The 25,560-nt window shown below is 42.3% G+C and overlaps 1 protein-coding gene and 1 pseudogene across 8 annotated transcripts in view; one reads left to right on the forward strand and one right to left on the reverse strand.

The window, feature by feature from the left end:
• Positions 1 to 25,560, reverse strand: part of Dtnb (dystrobrevin beta) — a 229,598-nt gene that overhangs the window by 17,172 nt on the left and 186,866 nt on the right. For all 8 annotated transcript variants that reach the window (XM_071601406.1, XM_071601405.1, XM_071601403.1 and 5 more), the window contains 3 exons: positions 22,658 to 22,743; positions 21,761 to 21,874; positions 19,916 to 20,012 (listed from right to left, as the gene is read on the reverse strand). In XM_071601406.1, coding sequence (XP_071457507.1) covers positions 19,916 to 20,012; positions 21,761 to 21,874; positions 22,658 to 22,743 — 297 coding nt within the window. The remainder of the gene's footprint in view (positions 1 to 19,915; positions 20,013 to 21,760; positions 21,875 to 22,657; positions 22,744 to 25,560) is intronic.
• Positions 5,058 to 5,843, forward strand: LOC114091050 (ATP synthase subunit g, mitochondrial-like; annotated as a pseudogene).

The following is a 25,560-nucleotide window of genomic DNA, read 5'->3' on the forward strand; positions in this document are numbered from 1 at the left end:
CAACTGCACCTTGCCTCAGAAGCACAGACGGGTTTTTATGCTGGAGAGGCAGGCCTTCTCCATGGAGACTGCCAAGCGCTCAGCTCAAGGCAAAGGAACCCAGAATAAGTGGCAGAGTGGGAGGCCGGGTTGTGCACCCCACTGTAGGCACTGAGATTATGGGAAACCTGAAAATCACACAGAAATCTGTATGGTGGAGGAATGAGTCAGGTGGCTCAAGGGAATGGGGATAAGCCTTCCAGTGGTAGGCATGAAAGCACTGAGTGATTCTGGGTTGCAGCTGTCAAGAGGGAGCATCAGCCTGGTGAAGCAGGGAAGCGCTGCAGCACGCCACTCAGGGTTTTAAGATTTCCTGACACAGGACAGTGGAATCTTGTTGTAATGCTACCTATAACTAAGGCCTCAGTACACACAGGGTAGTACTGTAATCCCAGTTCTTCAGAGAACTTGAGTTACAGGACGCTATTGTGTTTAGTTCTAAGGCTCAACACAATACACGTCCTGTAACTCAGGTTCTCTGAATACAGAGGTCCCTTAGAGTGGAAAACAATTCTGCTGGGAAAGTAGAGCCAGAGATGCACTGCAATCTCTATAACTCCCTGAGCTGCTGGCTCTTCACTTTTCAAATCAGCAAAGACTCTGAGAACCTGAGAAAGGCGTGGATCACATTCCAAAAACAGTACTTAGAAATTATGCTTTCAATTTTAGAGGTTCATGACCACACGAAAATAGCCTGTCTTAGGTCGATGTTCATTTTTTATTTGAGGAGACTGAGACCTAAAGAGTGACAAGGTCAAAAACAAATCAGTAGAAAGACTAAGAGGGTGCACAAATCTTCTAATGACATCAACTGCTAGGAGAAACCTAAGCACACAGGTCACAGTCCCACCTTCCTTCCCACCCCCCTCTCAGTACTGGGGATGGAAACCTGGGGTGTTTTACCTCTGAGCTACATATTCAGCCCTTTTGATTTTGAGACAGAGTCTTACTACGATGCTGGGATTATAGGCCTGGGCCACCATGCCAGACACAGCACCAGGTTTCTCAGGCCAGAAGGAATATGAACCAACCAAGACTTCTTACTGCTGAAGCCAACTATGATTTTCTTTCTTTTTTTGGGGGGATACTGGGGGAGGGTACTGGGGATTTAACTCAGGGGTACCTAGTCACTAAGCCAGATCCCCAGCCCTGTTTTGTAATTTATTTAGAGACAGGGTGTCACTGAGTTGCTTAGCACCTCATTTTTGCTGGCTTTGAACTCTCAATCCTCCGCCTTAGCCTCCTGGGCTGCTAGGATTACAGGTGTGTGCCACAGTGCCCAGCTGAAGCTAACCATGATTTTATAAGTCAATTTCATTTCCAGAGCTGAGCATGGTGGCACACGCCTATAATTCTAGTGACTTGAGAGGCTGAGGCAGGAGGATCCTAAGTACAAGGCCAGCCTCAGCACCTTAGCAAGGCCTTAATCAACTTAGCGAAACCCTTTCTCAAAATAAAAAATAAAAAAATGGCTGGGGACTTAGCTCAGTGGCAAAGCACCCCTGAGTTTAATTCCTAGAATAATAAACAAACAAAAAAACAAATAAATTCCCAGTAAGAGCAAGACATGTGAAAGGAGAATATAGGAACTATGACTTACACCCTTATCTAGAACACAGATCTAACAGTGGAGCCAAAACAGGTACAAAGAATGCCAGAGAAGGTGAGCTGAGGACACAGTGTTGCCTCCCTAGCCCTCATCTGAGCACAGAGAGGGACTCACCTGCTGAGGCAGAAAGAGTTGGCCAGAAGGCCAGATGCACGCAGAGAAGGTGCTATCTTTAGCAGGAAAATGATATGGCACAGCTCTTGGCCTGGCACATAGTAGGGGCTCCATAAATAGAACTTCCTTTCCTTCTTCTCCCTCATAGAACAGGTAAGAATTTTGTCTCCTTGGTACACATTATACTCAAGTGACGAATCCCAGACAAGAGGCTGTGGCAAAAGCCTGCTGTTGAGAGTTAAGTTCTCAGCGGGGCAGCATCAAAAACTCTCAGCCTGGCTGTTATCATGGCAACAGGACGGAGGACACGTCAGTCTCCATCTCTCTCTCTGACACATGGATACCTGCCAGGGAGCAGATGGCCTGTGTGGACAATTACCTCCATTTTGCTGCAGTGTATTTAAATTAAACAAACTGGCTTCTGTATTGCCTATTTTTAGAGGTCCTCTCAGAAAAGCAAAAAATGATGTTGGGAGAAAGAAGTCGCAAGTCTGAAGTTTAGGCAAAGCAACCACGACCGTATGAAGAACTGGGATGGATAAAGAACAGACTTTGATGGGCTGGGGATGTGGCTCAGGCGGTGGCGCGCTCACCTGGTGTGCGTGCGGCCCGGGTTCGATCCTCAGCACCACATACAAACAAGGATGTTGTGTCCGCCGAAAACTAGAAGATAAATATTAAAAGATTCTCTCTCTCTCTCTCTCTTTTAGGAAAAAAAAAAAAAGAACAGACTTTGAACACTTTCTTCGGCAAGAAGAGGTAAGAGTCTTCAACAAATGGTGCTGGGAAAACTGGAAATCTATATGCAACAAAATGAAGCTGAACCCCTTTCTCTCGCCATGCACAAAAGTTAACTCAAAATGGATCAAGGAGCTTGATATCAAATCAGAGACTCTGTGCCTGATAGAAGAAAAAGTTGGCTCCGATCTACATATTGTGGGGTCGGGCTCCAAATTCCTTAATAGGACGCCCATAGCCCAAGAGTTAATAACAAGAATAAACAAATGGGACTTACTTAAACTAAAAAGTTTTTTCTCAGCAAGAGAAACAATAAGAGAAGTAAATAGGGAGCCTACATCCTGGGAACAAATCTTTACTCCTCACACTTCAGATAGAGCCCTAATTTCCAGAATATACAAAGAACTCAAAAAATTAAACAATAAGATAACAAATAACCCAATCAACAAATGGGCCAAGGACCTGAACAGACACTTCTCAGAGGAGGACATACAATCAATCAATAAGTACATGAAAAAATGCTCACCATCTCTAGCAGTCAGAGAAATGCAAATCAAAACCACCCTAAGATACCATCTCACTCCAGTAAGATTGGCAGCCATTATGAAGTCAAACAACAATAAGTGCTGGTGAGGATGCGGGGAAAAGGGTACACTTGTACATTGCTGGTGGGACTGCAAATTCGTGCAGCCAATATGGAAAGCAGTATGGAGATTCCTGGGAAAGCTGGGAATGGAACTACCATTTGACCCAGCTATCGCCCTTCTCGGACTATTCCCTGAGGACCTTAAAAGAGCGTACTATAGGGATACTGCCAAATCAATGATCATAGCAGCACAATTCACAATAGCTAGACTGTGGAACCAACCTAGATGCCCTTCAATAGATGAATGGATAAAAAAAAAAGTGGCATTTATACACAATGGAGTATTACGCAGCACTAAAAAATGACAAAACCATGGAATTTGCAGGGAAATGGATGGCATTAGAGCAGATTATGCTAAGTGAAGCTAGCCAATCCTTAAAAAACAAATGCCAAATGTCTTCTTTGATTTAAGGAGAGCAACTAAGAACTGAGCAGGGAGGAAGAGCAGGAGGAAAAGATTAACATTAAACAGAGACGAGTGGTGGGAGGGAAAGGGAGAGAAAAGGGAAATTGCATGGAAACGGAAGGAAACCCTCAATGTTATACGAAATCACATATAAGAGGTTGTGAGGGGAAAGGGGGCGGGAAAAAACAAGGGAGAGAATTGAACAACAACAGACGAGGTAGAGAGGGAAGATGGGAGGGGAGGGGAGGGGGGATAGTAGGGGATAGGAAAGGCAGCAGAATACAACAGTCACAAATATGGCATTATGTAAAAATGTGAATGTGTAACTGATGTGATTCTGCAATTTGTATTTGAGGTAAAAATGGGAGTTCATAACCCACTTCAATCAAATGTATGAAAGATGATATGCCATGAGCTTTGTAATGTTTTGAACAACCAATAAAAAAAAAAAAAAAAAGAAGAGGTGAGAGCAGCACACACTGTTGCCAGCCATGCTGGCGGTGAGCTGTATCTTGGAGGATCCAGCTGCCTCATCAGCTGTGGGAGAAGCAGGAGCAAGGGGACAGGTTATCTGCTACCACACTGTATGTCCTGCTGCAAGATGAGAAATAATTGCCTCACCTGACAAGGGTTCAGACTGCTGGGAGTAAGGGCTGGAGACAGGAGCCACAGACAATAGGAGGCGACAAGAAAGACAGCCATGGGCAGCAAGCGAAGTGTAGGCTGTGGTTCCCTCTGGGCTGGATCGGATGCAGGGAAAGAAGGCAGCTGCAGAGCTGTCTTAGCAAGGTGTCACGTGTGAGCTTGTGTCAGCAGATTTTTAAAAAAATATATTTATTTTTTAGTTGTACATAATATCTTTATTTTACTTATTTATTTATTTAAAGAGAGAGAGAGAGAGAGAATTTTTAATATTTATTTTTTAGTTTTCGGCGGACTCAACATCTTTGTTTGTATGTGGTGCTGAGGATCGAACCCGGGCCGTACGCATGCCAGGCAAGCGTGCTACCGCTTCAGCCACATCCTCAGCCCGTGTCAGCAGATTCTGTGGAAGATGAACCTGGCTCCTAAACACCCCAAATGGGGCTGAAGAGAGCCTCACGTCTCTGAGCTCTCACCACTGTCAATGCACAGGTGTCTGATAGAAGGGTGAGGTCCCTCTGCAGAGGGCTGCCGCCGGCTTTTCCTGTATCACATCAGGAAACTCAGAGTTCACACATGACCTCACTCTCTGTGGTGGCTTGCTGGTGTCCCAGGACTGACAGTGTTGGCAATGACAGAAGGTGATGGTTCTCAACCCACCACTGTATCTGCTGAAGCCACACTAAGTTATATAGAAGAGTGAGCCTACTCTGGGATCAGTTCTCGGCCAAATGATCAGGGACTTCACCAAGAGAAAAATCTCTATAAAAGGAATATCAAACACTAAGATTCCATATTATAAAAGGGGTGGGAGGTAAGGTGTTGACTTAACTTTCTTAGTGAAGAGAGATGGCATACTGAATTTCTGGGACAAAGAACAACCTATTAAAATTTGCCATAAGCCCAAAGATCAAAAGAAAGTTTAAATTTGAACTTTCAGCTAGGGAAGCTCATAAATCCCAACACTAGCATTACTCTTTCTACTTGTTTCTCTGGGATGCCCAGTACTAGTTGGATTTGCTCTCCCTATTAGTCCTTATTGCAGTATTTCAAAGCCAGTTCTCAGCCAAATGATCAGGGACTTCACCAAGAGAAAAATCTCTAAAAATGAAGATCAAACACGAAGATTCCATATTATAAACAAATACTAACATAGGCTCCAGGAATGTGTGGTCCTCATTCAACGCTAATCAGTTACCAGACCAGCAGCAGTGGTATTTTAAGATTCGGTGAGTGAGTGGTGGGTCCTTCTAGGGGGTGACATTCAGCAGGTCTTTTGGGGCAATGGACCTTCTGCCCTAGGACCATGGCCCAGTTTGTGTGTAACCACTCAGAGAAGGCCCTCGCACTGGTGAATGCTGCTGTGACTTACTCAAATCCTCAACTGGCCATATTTTGGCATTTTGCCAAGGTTGAGCTCTTCCTCCAACCCCTGCTGAGATCCCTAAGACTACTCAAGAGCCTGAAAAAACAAAAACCAACAACAACAACAACAACAAAAAACAGACAACAGTGCTCAAACTGGTAGCTTCAAACAGCTCACAGTTAAGGAAGCTGTGTTGGATGGTTTGGTGGCTACTGAAGTGTGGATGTGGTTTTATATTGGAGAGAGCATAGCCAAGCATGGCATCATTGGCTATAAAGTTTGAAGACTAATCTGTAACATCTGATTATATTTGATTTATTGTTTGGGTTTCCTTGGACCATGTATGATTCGACTGCTATCTGAATAAAATCAGATGTGTCAGAAAAAAAAATTCAGTGAGTCAAATTTAACTGCATCTTACAAAACCTATGTGGTGGAGTATGGCATCTTCTCCAACAACACTCCACTCTTTGTTGAGTGCCTGTTTATATAATGTGGTGGTTGCCGTCCAGGCTTTGCCATTAGGTGGACCTAGTCTGGATTCCATTTACTAGCTGTGTGCCCTTGGGCAACTTAACCTCTCAGCACCTGAGATGCTTCATCTGACAATGGGGATGATATCTACTTCACAGGCTGATGAGGATAATTATGAAATACCCCACACAAATGGACAGTGGAGTGACCTGTGGGGAAGGAGACCAAAAATCTCTTCATATTCATGCCAAACCCAAATATCAGAATGGGGATTCTGAGTGTCTCGGAGGTTCACGGGAGGATCACAGAGAGATGCTCTGGGTTCAGTGCAGGGCTCCTTAACTGGGACAGTTTAACCAGCTGAGGGCCTGAGGGTGGGGGCATTTAGTGGGTGAGTTTAAGGTTGCTGCTAAACATCCTGCCATGCCCAGGACAGCTCCTCCCAAAAGAGTTATCTGGCCCCAGAGTTATGGTCAGACATGCCAAGGAGAAAAACCTGCCTGGAGATGACTCAGAGTCATGCCGTCCTGCAGAAGCTGATCCACGCAGTTGTTGTGCTGTGTTGTTGTTGTGCTGCCCAGGATCAGGCCCAGGCCTTGCCCATGCCAGGCACTGAATTACACCCCTAGCCCTGTCCTGGGCTTTCCTTCTAGGCAGTGAGCTGCTGTGGAAGGAAGGGAAACTACCAGTAGTCTCAGATTTAGTTAGAATCTTCAAGGCCAAGGATAGACTCCTGCACATTTGTCAGATGTGGCCACAGGTCTGAGAGAATTCTAGATTCTCTCTTAGTTTCCTGTTAAACTAGGAGCTAAAGTTAGTAGTTTCCTGGCTAAAGGCATGAGCTAAATTTTGAAGTGAGGAAGCAATTAATAAATAGCAAATTTCCTATCATTTTAAGTTACTAATAATATATAATAATAAAGGTACTGAAGGTCTCAGCCATCTCTACAGAGCAGGAGTGCGCAGCATGCACTCTTACTGCCTGTCTATTCTACATAACCTAATATGCCTCAAGTCAGATCAACCTCCACTTCCTAATCCGGATCATATCCCTCCCCCTTTTTTAATGGACACAATTCCTCTATTTTTATTTGGTGCCAGATAGAAAACAGTGCCTCGGCACTCTACCACTGAGCCATCCCCGGTCCTCCTATCCCCCTTTTACTTCTTCATTTTTCCAGGTTCTCAGGCTCCAAACAGAGATGGCATCTTTCACTCATCTTTTTCTGTTAATCCTTTGCTGAGATTCAGACTGGGGGAGTTTGTGTGTTCTAGAAGTTCAATATTCTTCCATGGAAAGAGAATTTCTCTAGTTGGGCGTGGAGAGAATTTTCCTGGAGACCTTGGAGCACAATTTTCATATTTTGTGTGCATTCTGGTTAAGGGAGGGAAAGTTAGGAATATAATACAGAAGGGAAATAAAAAGTAGGTGCGAGGGGCAGGAGGGGAAGCTCAGAGGTAAATCACTTCCCTAGAGTATGTGAGGCCCTGGGGTTCCATCCTTAGCACTGGGGGAAAAAAGTAAATGAAAAACCTTTTAGGGCTGGGGTTATGGCTCAGCGGTAAAACACTTGCCTATCAAGTACAAGGCCCTGGGTTTGATCTTCAGCACCACATAAAAATAAATAAAATAAAGATATTGTGTCCAACTGCAACTGAAAAAAAAAAAGAGAGAAACCTTTTAGCTTGTCTTTGATGAGAGTGATGATAAACACTGTACAGATGCCAAGTACATTTCCCCTTGTATCTTCATACTGCAAACTCCTCGTGGATATTCAGGGAGTTTTGGGGGTGAGATAGACATGGTAGTGCACACCTGTAATCCCAGTACTTGGGAGGCTGAGGAAGGGGGATTGCAAGTTTGAGGCCAGCCTCAGCAATTTAGTGAGACCCTGCCTCAAAGTGATAAGGGCTGGGACTATAACTCAGTGGTGGAGTGCACCTGGGTTCAATCCCTAGTTCCCCGCAAAAAAAAAGTTGAGGGAAAAACTTGGGGGAGTGACATACAGATATCTACTTTTGATATTGTAAATAGTATTTCCTTTTTTTTTTTTTTGAAAACAAAAACAAAAAACCCAAAAAGGAACTGAAGATGCCTACAGTAAGCACAGGTGCCAAAGAATGAACACACATGGCAGACAGAAGCCTCGGCGGGCAATTGGACTTCTGGACATATGTACATATCCTGGGACTGGGACCCAGACTAAAGGTTTGTGGGACAGTCATGTAAGATAGTACACTTACCAAAGAACATCCATGCACTGCAAACACAGGAGGGCAGCAGTGATGCAGAAGGCTCAGGAAAACATGAGCAGGCTTGAGTTACTACATTTAGGGCACTGGGTCAGCTGCAAAATTACTTTCATACTACTTGAGGGTGATATTATCCTTTCATCCTCTGAGAGCCCAAGCTTGTTGCCTTGAGCACATGTGGTAAAACACTGCTGAATAAACAAAGGGATGGTAACTCTTAACCTCTCAGGAAGAAGCAGAGTCAAGCTTCTAAGTCAAAGCATAGTGGGGCCAGAGAACCCCGACTTCAGAAGCATGTGAATCTGGATCACTTCCTGATGAAAGGTGAACAAAGGTGAAAGGAATCAGGAAGGGGAAATGACCGTGAGGCATGCTAGCATCAAGGGGTGCACCAACGATCTCTTTGATGGAAAAAGAGGAGGTACTTATTTGTTGTCATGTAGGGTGATTTTGGGGGGGAACTTTCTCTCAAATTACAAAGTGAGTTTCATGAGGTTTGTGGGAGCCCTTGTAGGTTGGCCATGGGTTACTAAATGCTGAGTGTCCTTCCTCTGAGGCATATTTGGTGGAGCCATGATCAAAAATGCACACTTCTGGGAGTCAGCCCAAACCCTGCTTGCTTTGTTGTTGTGGACTGTCTGGGGCTTGGAGACCAGAGAGGGCGTGAGGGCAAGGTTCCACTTGATACCCCAACTACTGACATAAAAAGAGAGGTAGGTCCTAAGCATGGAGACGTCCTAAGCAGGGCAATAGTCTCTTAGCAGCCCCCAAAGGTTCCTCTAATTACATCATTTCCAGGGTGACAGCTACATTACCCCACTACTAACCTGGGTTACGGTCACTTCTGTGGCAGCCTCCTCTATCCTTAAATAACTTCTACTATCTAAAGTTGCCATCTTTGAGCCTCGTGTTCCCATGGATATGCCATGCAGAATGATCTGTCTAAGGAAACACAAACTTCATGAATAAACTCAACCCCTTGCCTTGGACAGCTCATTTCACTGGCTGCAAGAGATCCAGCAATGAAGTTTGATGATGTACTGAGTTACTGGGAAAAATGGAGCCCTGAGACATTCCTAGAGTGAATATGAACAAATTAAATTGAGATCTTGTTTGATCTAGAGTCAGGAGAGCCAGGGTTCCAGTGCACACACCAACAGTCATGTACATTACTGCCAGTAGGGTCCTCTTCAGCATGCTGTTGCATTAGTGTGTCCTTTGTAACATGCTGGCATTGAGCAATGATTAGAATATTCCCAAATGACTATAGATATCCTGCTCTTTATAGATTATCTGTGTTAGGAAAAAAGAGGGCAATTTTATTCTACATAATCATTATCTGTTCTTTAGGCAATAATAATAGAGCTAATAATACTAATATTTTACCTTGCTGTTCCTATTTGTTTAGTAACACTGAATTTTGTTTTCCTAATTCCTTTATATATTTCTGAACTATAGTTTAGTTTCCTGAAAGGATCTACCTATCATGTGAGAGTATCTTGAGCAAAATCAGTTATAGGTACTTAAAACCAGTTTTGTTCCTTACAATTAATACAATTATTAATTTATACAGTTTTTGGTTATTACTGGTTATCATTTAACAAATATTTATTGAGTATCTACTATGGGACAGGATGGGCTAGTGACTGGGGATACAACAGCAAAGAAAGCAAAGTCCTTTAATTGTATCCTGATGATGATCTTGAGCCTGACTGACCCTGTCCCATCTGACACAGTCTAATCCCCAGCCTCTTAAACCACAGAATGGGCTGGATACTCAGTGGAGTCTTATCTGACATAGGCCATTCTGCCCTTCATCATGACCCTTAGATCTAAGAAGGGAAAGGGAAGGAGAAAGGCAGGAGAATCACCAGTCCTGATGACACTCAGAGCACTTGGCTGAGGCTGAATGTAAAACTCTAGCAACAAAGCTTTTTAAAATTTGATTTATTTTTTAAAATTTGTTTTTGAGTGCTGGAAATTGAAGCCAAGGCTCTACGCTGAGCTATGCCCCGACCTTTGGCCTCAAAGTTCTTAAAGTAACAGTCATTCCCATTATTCTCAAGTTTCCCAAAGCCAAAGCAATCTGTGATTCTGTGAGACAGTAAGTATGCATTTGATCTTCTATTAGGACTTAGATTTGAAGGAGGTATCCCCAAAAAACTCATGTGTGAGATAATGCAAGAAAGTTGAGAGATGAAATGATTAGGTTATTAAGGCCTTAATCTAATCAGCATATTAATCTGTTGATAGTTGTTGTTGTTGTTTGCCGGGGTACCAGGGATTGAACTCAGGGCATTCAACTACTGAACCACATCCCAGCCTTATTTTTAATCTACTTACAGAGTCTCACTGAGTTGCTTAGCTCTTCGCTTTTGCTGAGGTTGGCTTTGAATTTGTGATCCTCCCGTCTCAGCCACCCGAGCTGCTGGGGTTACAGGCATGCGCCACTGTGCCTGGCTGCTGATAGCTATTAACTGGATGGTGACTGTAGGCAGGTAGGGCGTGGCTGCAGGAGGTAGACCACTGTGAGCATGACTTTGGGGTTTATATTTGACTAAATATAAACTCTAGTGAGCAGAGTCTCTCTGCTTCCTGACTGTCATGTCCTGAGCTGCTTTCCTCTGCCATGCCCCTCTGCCATGATATTCTGCCTCATCTTGGGCCCAGGGCAACCAATGTGGTCATCTATGGACTGAGACCTCTGAAACTGTGAGCACCACATAAATTTTTCCTCTTTGTTGCTTTCAGATGTTTTTTCACAGCAATAAAAAAGCGGACTAAAACATCTCTCCTCTCAGATTCTTAGCAGAAGAGCTTCTAAAAAATCCTTGAAATCTCCAGGATGAAGGGGGGTCCTTTACATTCTAATCAGATGGCTGGTGGTCAGGGCCCCTTAGACAGCTCAACATGGGAGGTGGCTGCCAGAAAGACCAGGGCACGATTAGAAAGCTGGAACCTTCAAACCTCACGAGACTTCTGAGGAGGGGAGAGGGGCTGGAGATGGAGTTGGTCACCAAGAGCCAATGACTTACTCAATCCTGCTTATCTAACAGAACCTCCATAAACCCTCAACAAAGAGGCTCTGGGATTAGTGAAGGCACTCACAGCCCAGGAGGTAGAGAACTACAACACCACAGGGATAGAAGCTCCCGTGCTTCTGGACCCTTCTGGACCTTGCCCTCTTCATCTGGCTGTTTATCTGTATAATATCCTTTATAATAAATCTGTTAATAGCAAGTGAAGTGTTCCCCAAGTTCCAGGAGCCATTAGAGCAAATTATTGAACTTGGGGAAGGGGTCATGATTTGCAGTTAAATCAGACATAAGTGTGTGCTACTTATAGTTGGTGACGGAAGTAGGGGTCAATCTTGTGAGATGAGTCCTTAACCTATGGGTTCTGGGTAAACTCCAGGTAGTGTAAGAATTGAATTAAATTGCGGGACTAACAGTTGGTGTCTGCAGTGAACTAGAGATTGTGTGTCATGAAACCCCCATAAAATGTATGTTAGAAATGTTCTGTAAATAGGATCATGGTAGTAATAGTAAATCCCTGGGAAGGGGAGAAGAAGGTGGGCTATCTTAAAAGTTCACTATAATGTATTTATAGAGCCTGTTTTTGGAAGCATGTCTAGTAAATTCATTTAAAAAGTCTTTTATAGCTGAGCGTGGTGGTATGCACCTATAATTTTCGGGAGGCTGAGGCAGGAGGATCTCAAGTTCAAGGCCAGTTTGGATACCTTAGTGAGACCTGTCTCAAAAAATAAAAAGAACTGGGGATGTAGTTCATTGGTAGAATGCCTCTGGGTTCAATACCCAGTCCTGAAAAAAACAGGTTTTCTACAATTGCTTTATTACCTATATAAGATAATATATTTTGATAGGAAAAAAAAAATCAAACTATGTTAGCCAGAGTCTGGGATAAAGAATGGGTTACATCTTAGCCCTGTGTTTAATACTCTTACTTTTTTGTCTCTCACTCTACAATGATGTGGGTTAAAACAAAATAGCTAGGATATCTTCTCCCTGTAGTGGGGATTGAACTCAGGGGTGCTCTACCACTGACCTACATCTCAGCCCTTTTTATTTTTATTTTTGAAACAGGGTCTTGCTAAGTTGCTGAGGTCGGCCTCAAACCTGTGATTCTCCTTCCTCAGCCTACTGAGAAGCTGGGATTACAGGTAGGAGCTTCCATGCCTGGCTTATTCTAAAGCTTTATAGTCTTTTCAGCCACACAAGTGAAAAACTGCACTAAATTATGTAAAATTAGTCATTTAGTCCAAATTAGAGCCTCAGGGCTGAGCCTTAGGTGGGTCCAGTTTAAGCCTGTGAGGTGGACAAACGGGGATTTCTGCCTAGATCAACAGTGCAGCATCCCCTATCTCATACCATGGTGGCGAAAGCCATCTGTAGTGAGGACAAAACTATCTGTACCCATTGGTGTTACGAACAGACTTAGGAGACTGGGATGACTATGACATGGCTCAGGACCCTGTCTGTGGAGAATTCATAAGACCACATACAAGAGGCTTATGAGTGGCAGTCTGCAGCAATCCGTTTCCCATTTTGCCCACTTTAAGAGGATGATGATCTCATGCAGAATAAAAAGTCACTGAAATGAGTGTGCTTAATTTAATTCTCTCTCTGCTCAAGGTTATTGTTGTTGTTGTTATTATTATTAATATGGGGCTGGGGATTGAATCCAGGGCTTTATACATGCTAGGCAAGTACCCTTTCACTGAACTATGACCCCAACCCTCAGTGTTAGCTTTAACTTGGCCTAAGAAACACCCACAATGATGCATTCTTAGATTTCTTAGATTACATGTTATTCCATAAAATTTGAAAAAAACATACTGTAGGGAAGCTCTACTACTAGTGTTAAAATAAATATTCATGATGTCTACCCTCTTTGAAAGAGAGGTCTTAGATAATGGAAGGGCACTTCCCATTCTTTCACAGAGTGAAATCAGGAGATGCTAGTCTGGAAGACTGTTGGAAGTAGATTCCCAGCAAGTAGCTTTAGCTGTAAAGTGCATCTCTGCAGCTGTTGGGGGAGTGACACTTCAGGATCAGCACGAAGGCCATACTGCACAAGTGGGGATGAGACTACTAGGGAAATGGGAGGGGAAAAGGAGAGGAAGGATCAGTGGTCTGCTTCCTTCCCTCCACCCAGCTCACTCATTCTCCTACTTGGGAGGGGGGCTTTAAACTTCTGCTCTCTCCTATTTTTAAGCACACTTGAAAACTATACCTCCCTGCCCCTTCCATGAAGGTAAGTGTGGTCATGTGACTTGCTCTGAACAAGGAAGTGATGCATATCACTTCCTGGTAGAAGCACAGGAAGCCTGGGATTGAGCCTCTGCTTTGTAAATGTACATTTGTAAATGGAAGTGCCAAAAGATGGAAGAGATAAAACTTTGTGTGAATCAGGGAAACAGCAAAACCAATTCCAGGCAAGAACAAAACCAAACCAGTTTTTGTTACATTAAAGCTGTTGGGTTGGCGGCTCCCAGCCAGGGCTTCCTCCTTCTCCCTGACTTGCTGTCCCTTTTCACCCCCCTTTCCTGACCCTCCCTCATCACCTGGCTCTTCCTTTACTCTCCTCTGCTCTGTGCTGATTCCACTGCTCTCCTAACTGGAAAAAAATGAGCATGTTTTATATTCTCATTCTTAATCTAAAACAAGGACAAGTTTGTGTTTTTATTAAAAAAGTGGGTGATTTTTAAACTAAACATTTATATTTCTTGAGTTTTAGTTTCCCTGAGGTAAACTGAGCTTTAGCTTATGTGAAAATGTATGCATTGAAAACTGGACTATTTTATATAAACAAATTAAGTTACTCCTGTGTATAGACCCTCAATTGGTTTTCTTGTGTGGCTATCAGGAAAAAGAAGAACATCCACCCTCCCTGAACATCATGCAGTGACAGCCACATAACTCAGAAACCCCAAGGTCCCCCTGCAGCTGCTCTGAGCGGCAAACCACTTTCTGTGCAGTTGTCCTCAGTAATTTTGTTAATAGGGCTGGAGGAGCAGGAGTGTCCAGCAGCTTATTCAAGATTGTCAGACACCTTGGGTTACCTGAAGAACTAATCATTTCCATGCACATTCATTCATGCCACAGCATTTAGACCCGAGGTCACCCCCACCACCCGGAAAGTTGGTTCAAGCAATTAAAGTCCCTCTAGACATAAAAGAGCAGAACAGGAAAGGGCAGGAAAATGCAATGATAGCCTGGCTAATCATGCATATTTAAATAAACACAGCAGATGTGCACTTAAAAAAATTTAAACGAGCTCTGGTTTCAAGTAAGAACATGCTCCACTAGGTAAACAAGACCAGGACTTTTAGGCCATTTTAGACACCATGGAGGAAACTACTGAGGGTTTTACACATGACCAATTCCTCAGAGATGATGTGGTGCAGGAAGGGGAGAGGGAAGGAGGCAACATTTATATTAGGAACAGAAGAACATGCACAGGAGCAAGAGTCCAGAGGAGAATTCTGAAGTGCACTTACTGCCTGCTTTTGCTCTTCTTCCTAGAAGTGATGAACAAAAACAAGGCAGAGGAGAAAAGGAGAGAAATTAATGCCATCACCACAAATGTTGGGAAGAAATGATAGAAGAAACGAGGCAAACCAAGCCAGACCCTGGGTTCTGAGATCAAAGGGCCTGTCCAGTAGAAGAGCATCAACGGGACACAGCAAATGGCAGGCCTCTGCCACAACCAGTTAATTCAATGCTAACTTATAGAACTGAAAGGAAAGAATCTCAGAAACCATCTAGTCCAGCTTCCTAATTTACAGATATTAGAGGCCAAGAGAGCCTCACTTTCTAAGGTCACATAACTATTTAGGGTAAACTGATAGAAGAAATTCAATCATGGCTTAAGATCCTAACCATTATTCTATGTCACCATTCATGATTTACAAGTGATTTGGTACACCTATCTAGTTCCAAGGTGTGGAATATAGGCCAACAGCATCAGCATCCCCTGGTAACTTACCAAAGATACAAATTTGGCCAGACCCACTGAATGAAAGCTCTAGAATGGGGCACAGCAGTGTGTTCCAAGAGTCTTTCATTCGAGTTTGAGAACCATTGCTCTCTAAGTTTCCAGTGAGCAGTTCCATTCAATCTTGGTCTGCTTCTTTTCTAGTTCCCTCTCCCCACTAAACATGTTGGAACTGCACCCGCTTCCAATTTTTTTTTTTTTTTTCAGGGAAGCACATGCCCACTTCCCCCAATAAACCGCAGATTGCTTCAGAAGGCCTTTCAAAACAGAATTCTCAGTCTTGGTTTTTCATTAATATAATGCAGGTCTATTTGGTAATTTTTATGCAGAAGGCATAAAGATCAGGTCTGACTTTTAGAACCCTTTAGTGATGGCCCTTGCTAATCCCAGCTGACCGACAAAATGAATGCACCATCAGACACTGCAGACGAAGTTCAAAGATGAGATAAACACTTTCGAGTTTCTTTCTCCTTGGTCCTTTGCTCTTTGGCTACCCTACTCTGTCTTTTAGTGGATTTCTTCTTCCTCTTTCTGTGCCTCATCGTGGGTGTCTGTGGTCAGGGAGCATCTGCTCTTTGCTCCAGTATGTAAATATTAAAGTGGCTGCAATGGCTCTACTTAAGTTGGATCCACATGTGCAGGCCATCTCCACTGAACACAAGTCTGGGAGTCTTAGCAATGGACATGTATTCCTGCTGTCACAAAGTGTGCAGGTCTAGGTGTGACAGCAGAGTGATTTTAGTTAAGCAAAGGAATTGCGAAAGGGAGAGAGGGTAAGTAAAAACTTGGGAGACAATATTTTTCACTTGTGCAACGGCCAGACACGAACTAGAAATTAAATGAACAGCAAGAAATTCCTTGAGGCAGTTCTGGTTCTGCCCAGGGAGGTGTTTTTCTTATCAGAAGTCAGCTGCCAGGTACTGACCAAATCTAACACCCAGGGAACCCAGACAGGTGGCCCTGAGCACCAGCTCATTCACCTGAAGAAGGCAGAGGCTTCCTGCCTATGCATGTGCACATAGGGCTCTAGTCCCTGGGGAGTTTTTCAGTTGGGAAGTTATCTCCCTTTGCAGCCAGGCTTCCCGCTGGTGCTGGACAATGCTTACATTCAGCAGGCAAGGCAAACAGCCATAGGAGAGTTATTAAACAATCTTAAAACATGTTTTTTATTGCTGCTACCAAGTATTGAAATGGAAATTGGGATGGTAGGGGAGAAATGGGGCAATTCTCACAGCCTGAAATCCTTTCTCAGCTCAAAAAACCAGTTTGTAATCTCTTAGAACTACTTCTCAGATACCTCCCAATTGTCACTGTTTTTCCAGCAATGTTTTATGCTTGCTCATGTGGTGACTCTACTATATATGTTTGTTCAAAGACATGAAACCATTATGATTGGCAGTACACACATGTGTCACATTAGGATGGGGTTGGTGGACAGGCTATCATCCTCAGGACTTCAAGGTCCCCATGTGTATTTGTGGACTTTGGCAAAGTGTTACCTAGGATGGGGCTGTACAACTTAAAACACACACAGTTATTTAGATAAAGTCTTTAAGGCTCTGTCAACACTGTGAAAAGGTTAGATATAAGGTCTTAGAACTTTTTGTTATCAATTAGTCAGCAGGAATCAGTAAACATTGACTAATGACAACGGACAGAGCCCAAACTTGATTTAAAGGGGTCATAATACCTTAATTTTAAAGTGCAAATCCTAGAACTGCTTATGATATCTAAAAATTTGAATTTCTTCCACATGGGGTAAGGTCTGGCCCGGTGGCCAAAGTAATGGCATAGTTTCTGGGATCATCTACACAAAAATATACATTCTAGCTAGATAAACATTTGCAAATGAGGTTGAAATTCGAAACATCAGTATTTATCTGTATATATATCTATTTATCTGCATATTATATATTTATCTGTATATAAGTGTATTTCAAAAGCAATATTGGAACTATGAGCTGGCACAGTGGTACATACCTTGCAACTCCATCTACTCAAGAGACTGAAGCAGGGGCTGGGGTTGTGGCTCAGCGGTAGAGCCCTTACCTAGCACGCGTGAAACAATGGGTTCGATCCTCAGCACTACATAAAAATAAGTAAATAAAATAAAGGCATTCTGTCCATCTACTACTAGAGAGAGAGAGAGAGAGAGAGAGAGAGGGAGGGAGGGAGGGAGGGAGGGAGGGAGGAGGGGGGAGACTGATCTGAAGCAGGGCCATCTCAAGTTTGAGTCCAGCCTGGCCCCCTTGCAAGACCCTGTCTCAAAATAAAATATATAAAGGGTTTGGGATGTAGCTCAGTGGTAGGGTACCTCTGGGTTCAATCCTCAGTAACACATACCCACACACACACACAGAAAAACAAGAAAGCATGCATTAGAAACAGAAATACCAGCACACAACCATTTCTAGATTAAATAAGAAATTTGAGCACAGGTTATTGATATACTCACTAATCAAGAAAAAAATGTAGGGAAAAGATATGTAGAGAAACATGGGTATTTGAAAATCAGTGTATATTATATCATCAAAAGAAAAAAACAACTGAGAAGAAAGTCCTTGACACTCCTTGGTGATGGGGATTGAGTCTCTTCACCATCACTTACCAAAAACCTACCATGCTAGGTTTTTAGGAACTCAACACATTTTTGTAAAATAAACATGTAGTTAGTTTTTACCATGCCTTGTTCCCCAAAAAGAATATTTGAGGAAAATTTTTATTGACTGAATTAATAAACAATGGTGCAACTTTTTATATATACTTACTTACATGATCACTTTTTCAGATAAAAAAATGAAGTACAAAATATTTTACTGACGCTATGGAGTGAAATAACTCCCTGTGAAATGGAAATTCACTGTGTGATGTATGTTAATTTATGAGCCTCCCAGACCATGTGTCTCAACTGTCCATTTGACTAACTGCTTACAGCTGTTTTATGAGCGAATTAAATACTAACAGACTGAACATCAATGAAAGGAGGACAGTCATTTGAAATTAAAATTAGGAGTCCAAAGGGTGTTTTTATTATGGGTTGGTATAATTTTTTTAATAGTAGGAAAACATCTTTGAGATTTTAATAGAAGCCACTGACTTCTATATATGACCTTTTGGGAATGTATATAATACACAAATTAAGATTGTGCTGTAATTCCTTTAGGAATCTGGACATTACTAAAGACATCAGATTTTCAACTGTGAATTGTGTTCCATGGATAAAAAGACAACATTTCTAGGCTTGTGTTTACAAATTCATCTAGTCTGAATGGCCTCAGCCCTGTCAGGTGGGTAAATGATAAGGCATTTAAATCTGGTAGCGGATCCTATAAGATGGGGTGGCAGGGTCCTGTTTGTTTTGCTGAAATTATAAGACAAAAGTTAGAAAGAAATTCGGGATTTGGGGTTAGGGAAAAAAAAGAGGAAAGGCAAACTTGCTCTCTCTTCTGGAATTGGGGCATTCATCTCTTCCTGCCCTTGGACACAGGAGCTCCTCTGATTCTCAGGCCTTACGATACCAGGACTTATGCCAGTGATCTAATACCCACTCCTCCAACACACTCCCTAGTCTGGGGGCTACACCATCATATCCCCTGGTTCTTAGGCCTTGGGACCCATGCTGGATTATACCACTGTGTACACAGAGAGCATATCATGGGACTTCTCTGCCTCCATAATTGAGTGAGCCAATTCCTATAATAAACCCCCTCTTCTATAAGTCTATATTTCCTGTTGGTTTTGTTTCTCTAAAATCACTCTGATACAGTTTGCTTCCATACTACTAATTAAATTGGACATGACATTCATTAAGGTTTTAGGTGGAATATCTGAAAAATTATCTTAAGAGAAACTTCAGTTGAGAAATATTCCTTTATACATAGCTAATACCCTATTTATAAACATCCTTATTTGTTTATAAAAGCAACTATTCAAGAACATTACCCTATTTCCAGTTACTAAATTTTTTTCATTGTTGATGAACCTTTATTTTATTCATTTATTTATATGCAGTGCTGAGAATCAAACCCAGTGCCTCACAGATGCAAGGAAGTGCTCTACCACTGAGCGACAACCCCAGCCTTTTTTTTTTTTTTTTTTTGTCTTTTATAGTACTGGGGATTAAACCCGGGACCTCATGCATGCTCTGCAAGAGCTCCACCACTGAATCACACCTTCAGACTTTTTATTTATTTTTTATTTTGAGAAAGGTTGAATTTGAGACTTAGTAAGTTGTCCAGGCTGGCCTCTCACTTGAGATGTTCATCTCAGCTTCCCAAGCAGCTAGGATTATAATTTCTGATTTCTCCACTGGGAACAAAACTTTGTTGTATTAACCTAGCTGAGAATTGGCAGTTCCTGGATTTATATACATTGATCAAAATGCCCGGCCGCTCCAGTTATTGACTTTTTATAATCAAGCTTTGTACCAATTTTGATAACTTTTATACCTAATTTGTGGAGATTTGCCTGAACACAAGTTCTAGGCCTGGCAGCCAAGCCTTTCAGCCTCCATGCTATTCTGACACCAAGGGCGGTCGCAGCTGAGACTGTGGTGGGAGGTAAAGCAGAAGACTGGTAGGAGGAGAAGCCCAGAGGGGCCCCTCTGCTTACCTTCAGCAGCTTCATCAGCCCCTCCAGCTGGACCATGAGCTCCCGCCTGCTTTCCTGTAGTGCCGACATCCTCTGCTCCAGCTCGTCTTTCCTTTGCCTGCATTAAGAGGAAGAGTCCACCGGGAACAAAACTGTTGTATTAACCTAGCTGAGAATTGGCAGTTCCTGGATTTATATACATTGATCAGAATCCAAAGGATGTCAAATATTAACAAATTAAACCTGCCCTTTATGTGTCTTCCAGTGAATTAAAGTTCTCAATATTATTGTTGATGAATTTACCAATTTCATGGTTAGTAATTCTGAGAGATTATTTTCTATACCAAAATCCTAAAGAAATTCCAAGTGTTCTGGTGGTCTCAAAGTTGCGCCTTTGTGTTCACTCTGTTGGTGTCGGTTTCCATGTCGGATGGAGGCCCAGTGTCTTCTGAACACTACCCAAGTGTCCTCCCTTCTTCATGATACAGAAGCACCTTACAAAGTCAAACATTCCTGATTTCTCAAGCTTGAAAATCCCTTTGGACTTACATAAATTCCTGCTTTTTGCTGCCTTATGAACACTCCTGGACTCAGCCAACCAAATGCACATTTTTCAGATCCTTCCAGCTTAGCACTGAACACTTTAATAATAATCCCATTTCCAGCAACAGTTAGATGCCAGGAGGACAGTTTTTGCTTTTCTAGATATAGAAATAGTTACTTGTGCCTGAACTGAACTAGGGAAGGAAAAAGATGTATATTACATATTATATAATTCTCTGCTGGAGTCAACATTCGTTTCCCCATCCTTCCCAGTATCACTCAAATCTCACTAATATCCCAAATATGGCAGAGTGAACACAGAGCAACCAAAATTTCCACCTGACTACATTTAGGAACTAAAATGAATTTTTAGGAGATGGGACTCTATATACCTCTAATGATTCTCACCTGCATAGTTTCAATTCTTTATTACTAATTATTGAGGATACAAATTTTAACAATAGGATACCTATGGAAAAACAATAATCTCCATTCTCTAGGAGAAGAAATCATGGTTAAGAGGCTAAGTGACCTAAACCAAAGGAAGAATTAAAAAAAAAAAAAAAAAGGTATTCAGCTACACAGAATCCCAGATGACAAAACATTAGAAATTGATTGCGGAATGTCAATGCTACAACCTAACAGAAAAGAACTGCTATTTGGGAATTGAGAGTTTGGGTGGGAATCAATGGTTCCTCTAAAGTCTCTACTCACAGGAGGGTACACACTGTTCCTAAGGTAGAAAGGAAACAAGATCCTAGGTCACGTTCTTCATTCCCTCCAAAAGAGCATCAAACTCGAAGCTGACCTTGCTCTCTGCTCCCATGCTGATCCTACGTCTAGCTTCTCAATCTTAAGAGACACTCTATATTTTTGTAGAAGGGAGAAGGTACATACATAGTCAAGGTATAAGGGAGGCTCCTGTGGTTTCACATCTCCGCTGAGGTGCATTGGAAGCATCCTTCTCCTGCTCTATGAAGAGCCAGGAGAATTACTCACAGGAAAGGGAAAGCGGGATGCCCAGCCAGAGTCTCTAAAGCCAGACAACTCAGCAAGAGAAGAGGAGGATGGCAGTACAACAGTCATTTTAAAATAATCCCAGAAGTACAGACACTGCCCAGCTTGTCCTGGGAATTTAAGGAGATCAACTGGTATTTACCAGTTCTGTATTGATGGCTGAATTCTCAGCATGATTAATAATGGACCTCCTGGGCAGGTTTTTCTAACGGGACTGCCTACCTACATGGCAAGAGATTCTAATTCACTAGTTTGTTTCCACTGTAGATTATAGCGTGGGGACAGAAGAGCAGTCTCACTACCTACCTCAGCAACCGCAGCTCAGCCAGCAACGTGGGGTTCTGCTGGGCCTTCTCAGGAGTGGGCTGGGAAGCCTGCTCGTGCTCCAGACGGAGACGCTGGATCTCTTGCAGGATCTCTCTAGAGAGGAGGATGAAAGAAAGACAGCTGCCTGGTGCTTCTCAGCTCTCCTTCACTTTCTCCTGTTAGAACTTTTAACCCTCACAGTGTCTTATTCTGATTGCTTCCACATGACCAAAATGTGAAACAGACCTTTGTGATGGAAAAGTCAGAAAAACACTCTTCCCAATAACTTGCAAAATCTCCAGGGAAGGGAAATGACAATCAGAATGCTTTATTTACCCTGCTCCTCCCTGGGGGAAGGAAAAAGACTCCTTGCAACCTCCTCATGCAGGTCCCTATGCAGGTTTTCAGGTCTCCAGCCCCTGACCCTTCTCTCCTGAAGCCATGCGTGTGACTCTAGGTCCAGTCTCTGCCCTGGTTTCTACCAGTCAGTGCACAGTAGCCTGCTGTCAGGTCTTTATGCCTTTGAAGCGTTTTTCCTAACCCAGAGACCAGTCACATGCAGTGCAATGGGCCAGGACAAGATGACCACACAGAGCAAAATTCTGCAGGGAAGCAGAGTGGAGAAAGGAATCCAGGAAGGGGTCACACTGGTGCGGGAGGGGATCCGGAGAAAGAATTCAGGGAGCACAGGAGAGAAGCACTTTGCACAGCCAGAATCAACAGCATGCAGATGTACACGAGGGTCCAGGGCATTCCCTGGGCTTCAGCCAGCCTCTGTGCACTGGGGTGGGATCTTCCTGTGTGGTCGGAAGCCATCTAATCTGTGAGAAAGATGAGAACCAGATACACATGTGCTAATCCTGGACTTGAGAAATGGGCTTGATTTATGCATCTTACCTGTTCTTGTTTTCCAGTTCTGCAATAAGTTGTCTCTGCTGTTTGTTGGCATCAAAGTTAAAGCTCACATCAGCAGGAGGACGAGTCTAGAGGAGGTAGAGAGCTGTTTTTTCCTGATTCAAATGTACCTAGGGTCTGAGACTGACTTGATTTCTTAGAAACTGTTGTTTTTGTTTTTTTTTAATTATTTTTTAGTTGTAGTTGGACACAATACCTTTATTTTAACGTGGTGCTGAGGATAGAACCCAGCCTCTTGCGCGTGCTAGGCAAACGCTCTACCACAATTTACATACCATAAAATTCACCCATTTTAAGTATACAATTCAATGAGTCTTAGTAAATTCAAATGGTTTTGCAGCCAACAACCACAGTCCAGTTTTAGAACATTTTCCATCACCACAAAATATTCCTTCATGATAGTCTTCAACCACCACTCCCACCCCAACCACAGGCAGCCACTGATGGGCTTTCTGGCTGGTTTTGCCTTTTCTAGAAAATTCATATAAATGGAATCATACAACATGTAGGTTTTAATTCTGGTTTTCACTTAACATGAGCTTTTTTTCCCTATACCTTTATTTATTTTTATGTGGTGCTGAGGAGTAAACCCCAGTGCCTCACATGTGCTAGGCAAGCACTCTACCACAGAGCTACAACCCCCAGACCCAACATGAGTTTTTTTAAATGATTAAATTATTGCTTATTTTCTTAGGTGTGTCAATGACATTTTGAATACACAGGAAAATATCTCTATTCTTAGGCAATGTATGCTGAAGTATTCAGGAGATATAATTAGGACATACGCAACTTATATTGAAGTGGTCAAGTAAAAAACATGGTAAAATATTAACAATCATGTAATTTAGGCTGAAAGTATGAAAAAATTCACCATACTACTCTTTGAGCCTTTTTGAATGTTTTAAAACTTTTATAATAAATGTAAGAAAGGGGCTGGGGATGTAGCTCAAGCGGAGCGCGTTCGCCTGGCATGCGTGCGGCCTGGGTTCGATCCTCAGCACCACATAAAAAGATGTTGTGTCCGCCGAAAACTAAAAAATAAATATTAAAAAGATTTAAAAAAATAAATAAATAAATGTAAGAAAAATGTGAAGGACAAATAACCTGGTAGAAAAATGGGTAAAAGATATACTCACAGATGAGTATATTTCACAGATGAGAAACTATTCTCAGCCATTATTCATAATCAGGAAAATGTAAATTAAACCCACAAATGGCATTTCACATCTAATAGAGTAGTTAAAAAGAATGAAAATATCAACTGTTACTAAAGACAAAGAATAATGGGGTATATGCTGCTGGTACGAGATAAACTGGCTTAAAGACACCATAACTTCCATGCAACGGTAATGCCTTTTCTGTGGAAATACCGTGGAAAAACTCTTACATGTGAGCATCAGTTACTGGTACATAGATTTATGTAATCCTTGAAGTTTTCTATCCATTTTTTGGGGGGTGGGGGATGCTAGGGATTGAACCCAGGGATTTGTGCATGAAAGGCAAGCACTCTGTCAACTGAGCTATATCACCAGCCCCATCCTTTAAGTTTTATTGTAGCAGCACGTTTACCAGGGGGCTGCATTTCCCTATCTAAGAGATACCATATTTTAGCAAAAGTGGTCTATAGCTGGGGTGCCCTAGAGGAACTAGATGTTTCCCCACTGGCAGCGCCAGCCATCCTTCTTTAACCAATAACATGTTTGTTTCTTTCCTTTTTTATTTGGTGGAAGAGGGTGGTGGGCAGGGCTTGAACCCAGGGTTGCTTTACCACTGAGCCACCTCCTCAGCCCTTTTTATTTATTTATTTTTTTTGAGACAGGGTGTCAGCTAAGTTGCTGAGGCTGGTCTTGAAGTTGGGATCCTCCTGCCTCAGCCTCCCAAGCATGTGCCACTGTGTCTAGCTAATATGGGGTTTTTGAAGTTCATCTGTATTGCTTCATGAACCAGTAGTTCCTTTTTTATTCTTTTTGTTCCTGAGTAGTATTCCACTGTTTCCAGCTTTGGCTATTACAAAGGAAGCTGTATGAGCTTTCACTTACAACTCTATATCAATGTTTCAATTTCTCTTGAATAAATGCATTGTTGTGAATTGCTGAGTTATATGTCTCTCACTCTTTTTTTTTTTTTTTGTGGTGCTGGGGATTGAACCCTACTAGGGCCTTGTGCATGCAAGGCAAGCACTCTACCAACTGAGCTATATCACCAGCCCCACTGAGTTAAATGGTAATGGTATACTTAAAAATATTTGAGAACTGTCAACTGTTTTCCAAAGTGGATGCATTATGGTACAGTCCCAATGATAATGATTGGGGGTTCCAATTTCTCTCACCTATACCAACACTTGGTATTGTCCTTTTGCTTTTAATCATCCTAGTGGATGTGAAATTCCCAATTGTGAGTTTTTGTTTTTTTTTTTAACTGAGATACAATTTACATTCTACAAAATCTACTCTTTTAAAGTGTACAATGCAGCAGTTTTTAGTGAATTTATGACTTGTGTAAAACCGTTTCACAAACCTAAGTCCCCAAAAGAAACTCTGTGCTCGTTAGTAGCCATTCCCTATTTCTCCCATTCCCAACAGACACCATTCTGCTTTCTGTCTCTTTGGTTTTATTTATTCTAATTATTTCATATATATCTGGCTTCTTTCATTTAACAAAAATTTTCAAGGTTCATCCATGTTCTACCATGTATCAGTACTTCATTCCTTTTCTTCTTTTTATTATTTTTTTAGTTGAAGATGGACACATTTGTTTTTATGCGGTGCTAGGGATAGAACCCAGTGCCACACACATCTAGGCAAGTGCTACCACTGAGCCACACTCCCAGTTTCACTTCATTACTTTCCATGGCTGAATAATATAAGTAAAATATAGATGTTTTA

The sequence above is a fragment of the Marmota flaviventris genome, chromosome 14 (genome assembly GCF_047511675.1).
Source record: "Marmota flaviventris isolate mMarFla1 chromosome 14, mMarFla1.hap1, whole genome shotgun sequence".
Classification (NCBI taxonomy): Eukaryota; Metazoa; Chordata; class Mammalia; order Rodentia; family Sciuridae; genus Marmota; species Marmota flaviventris.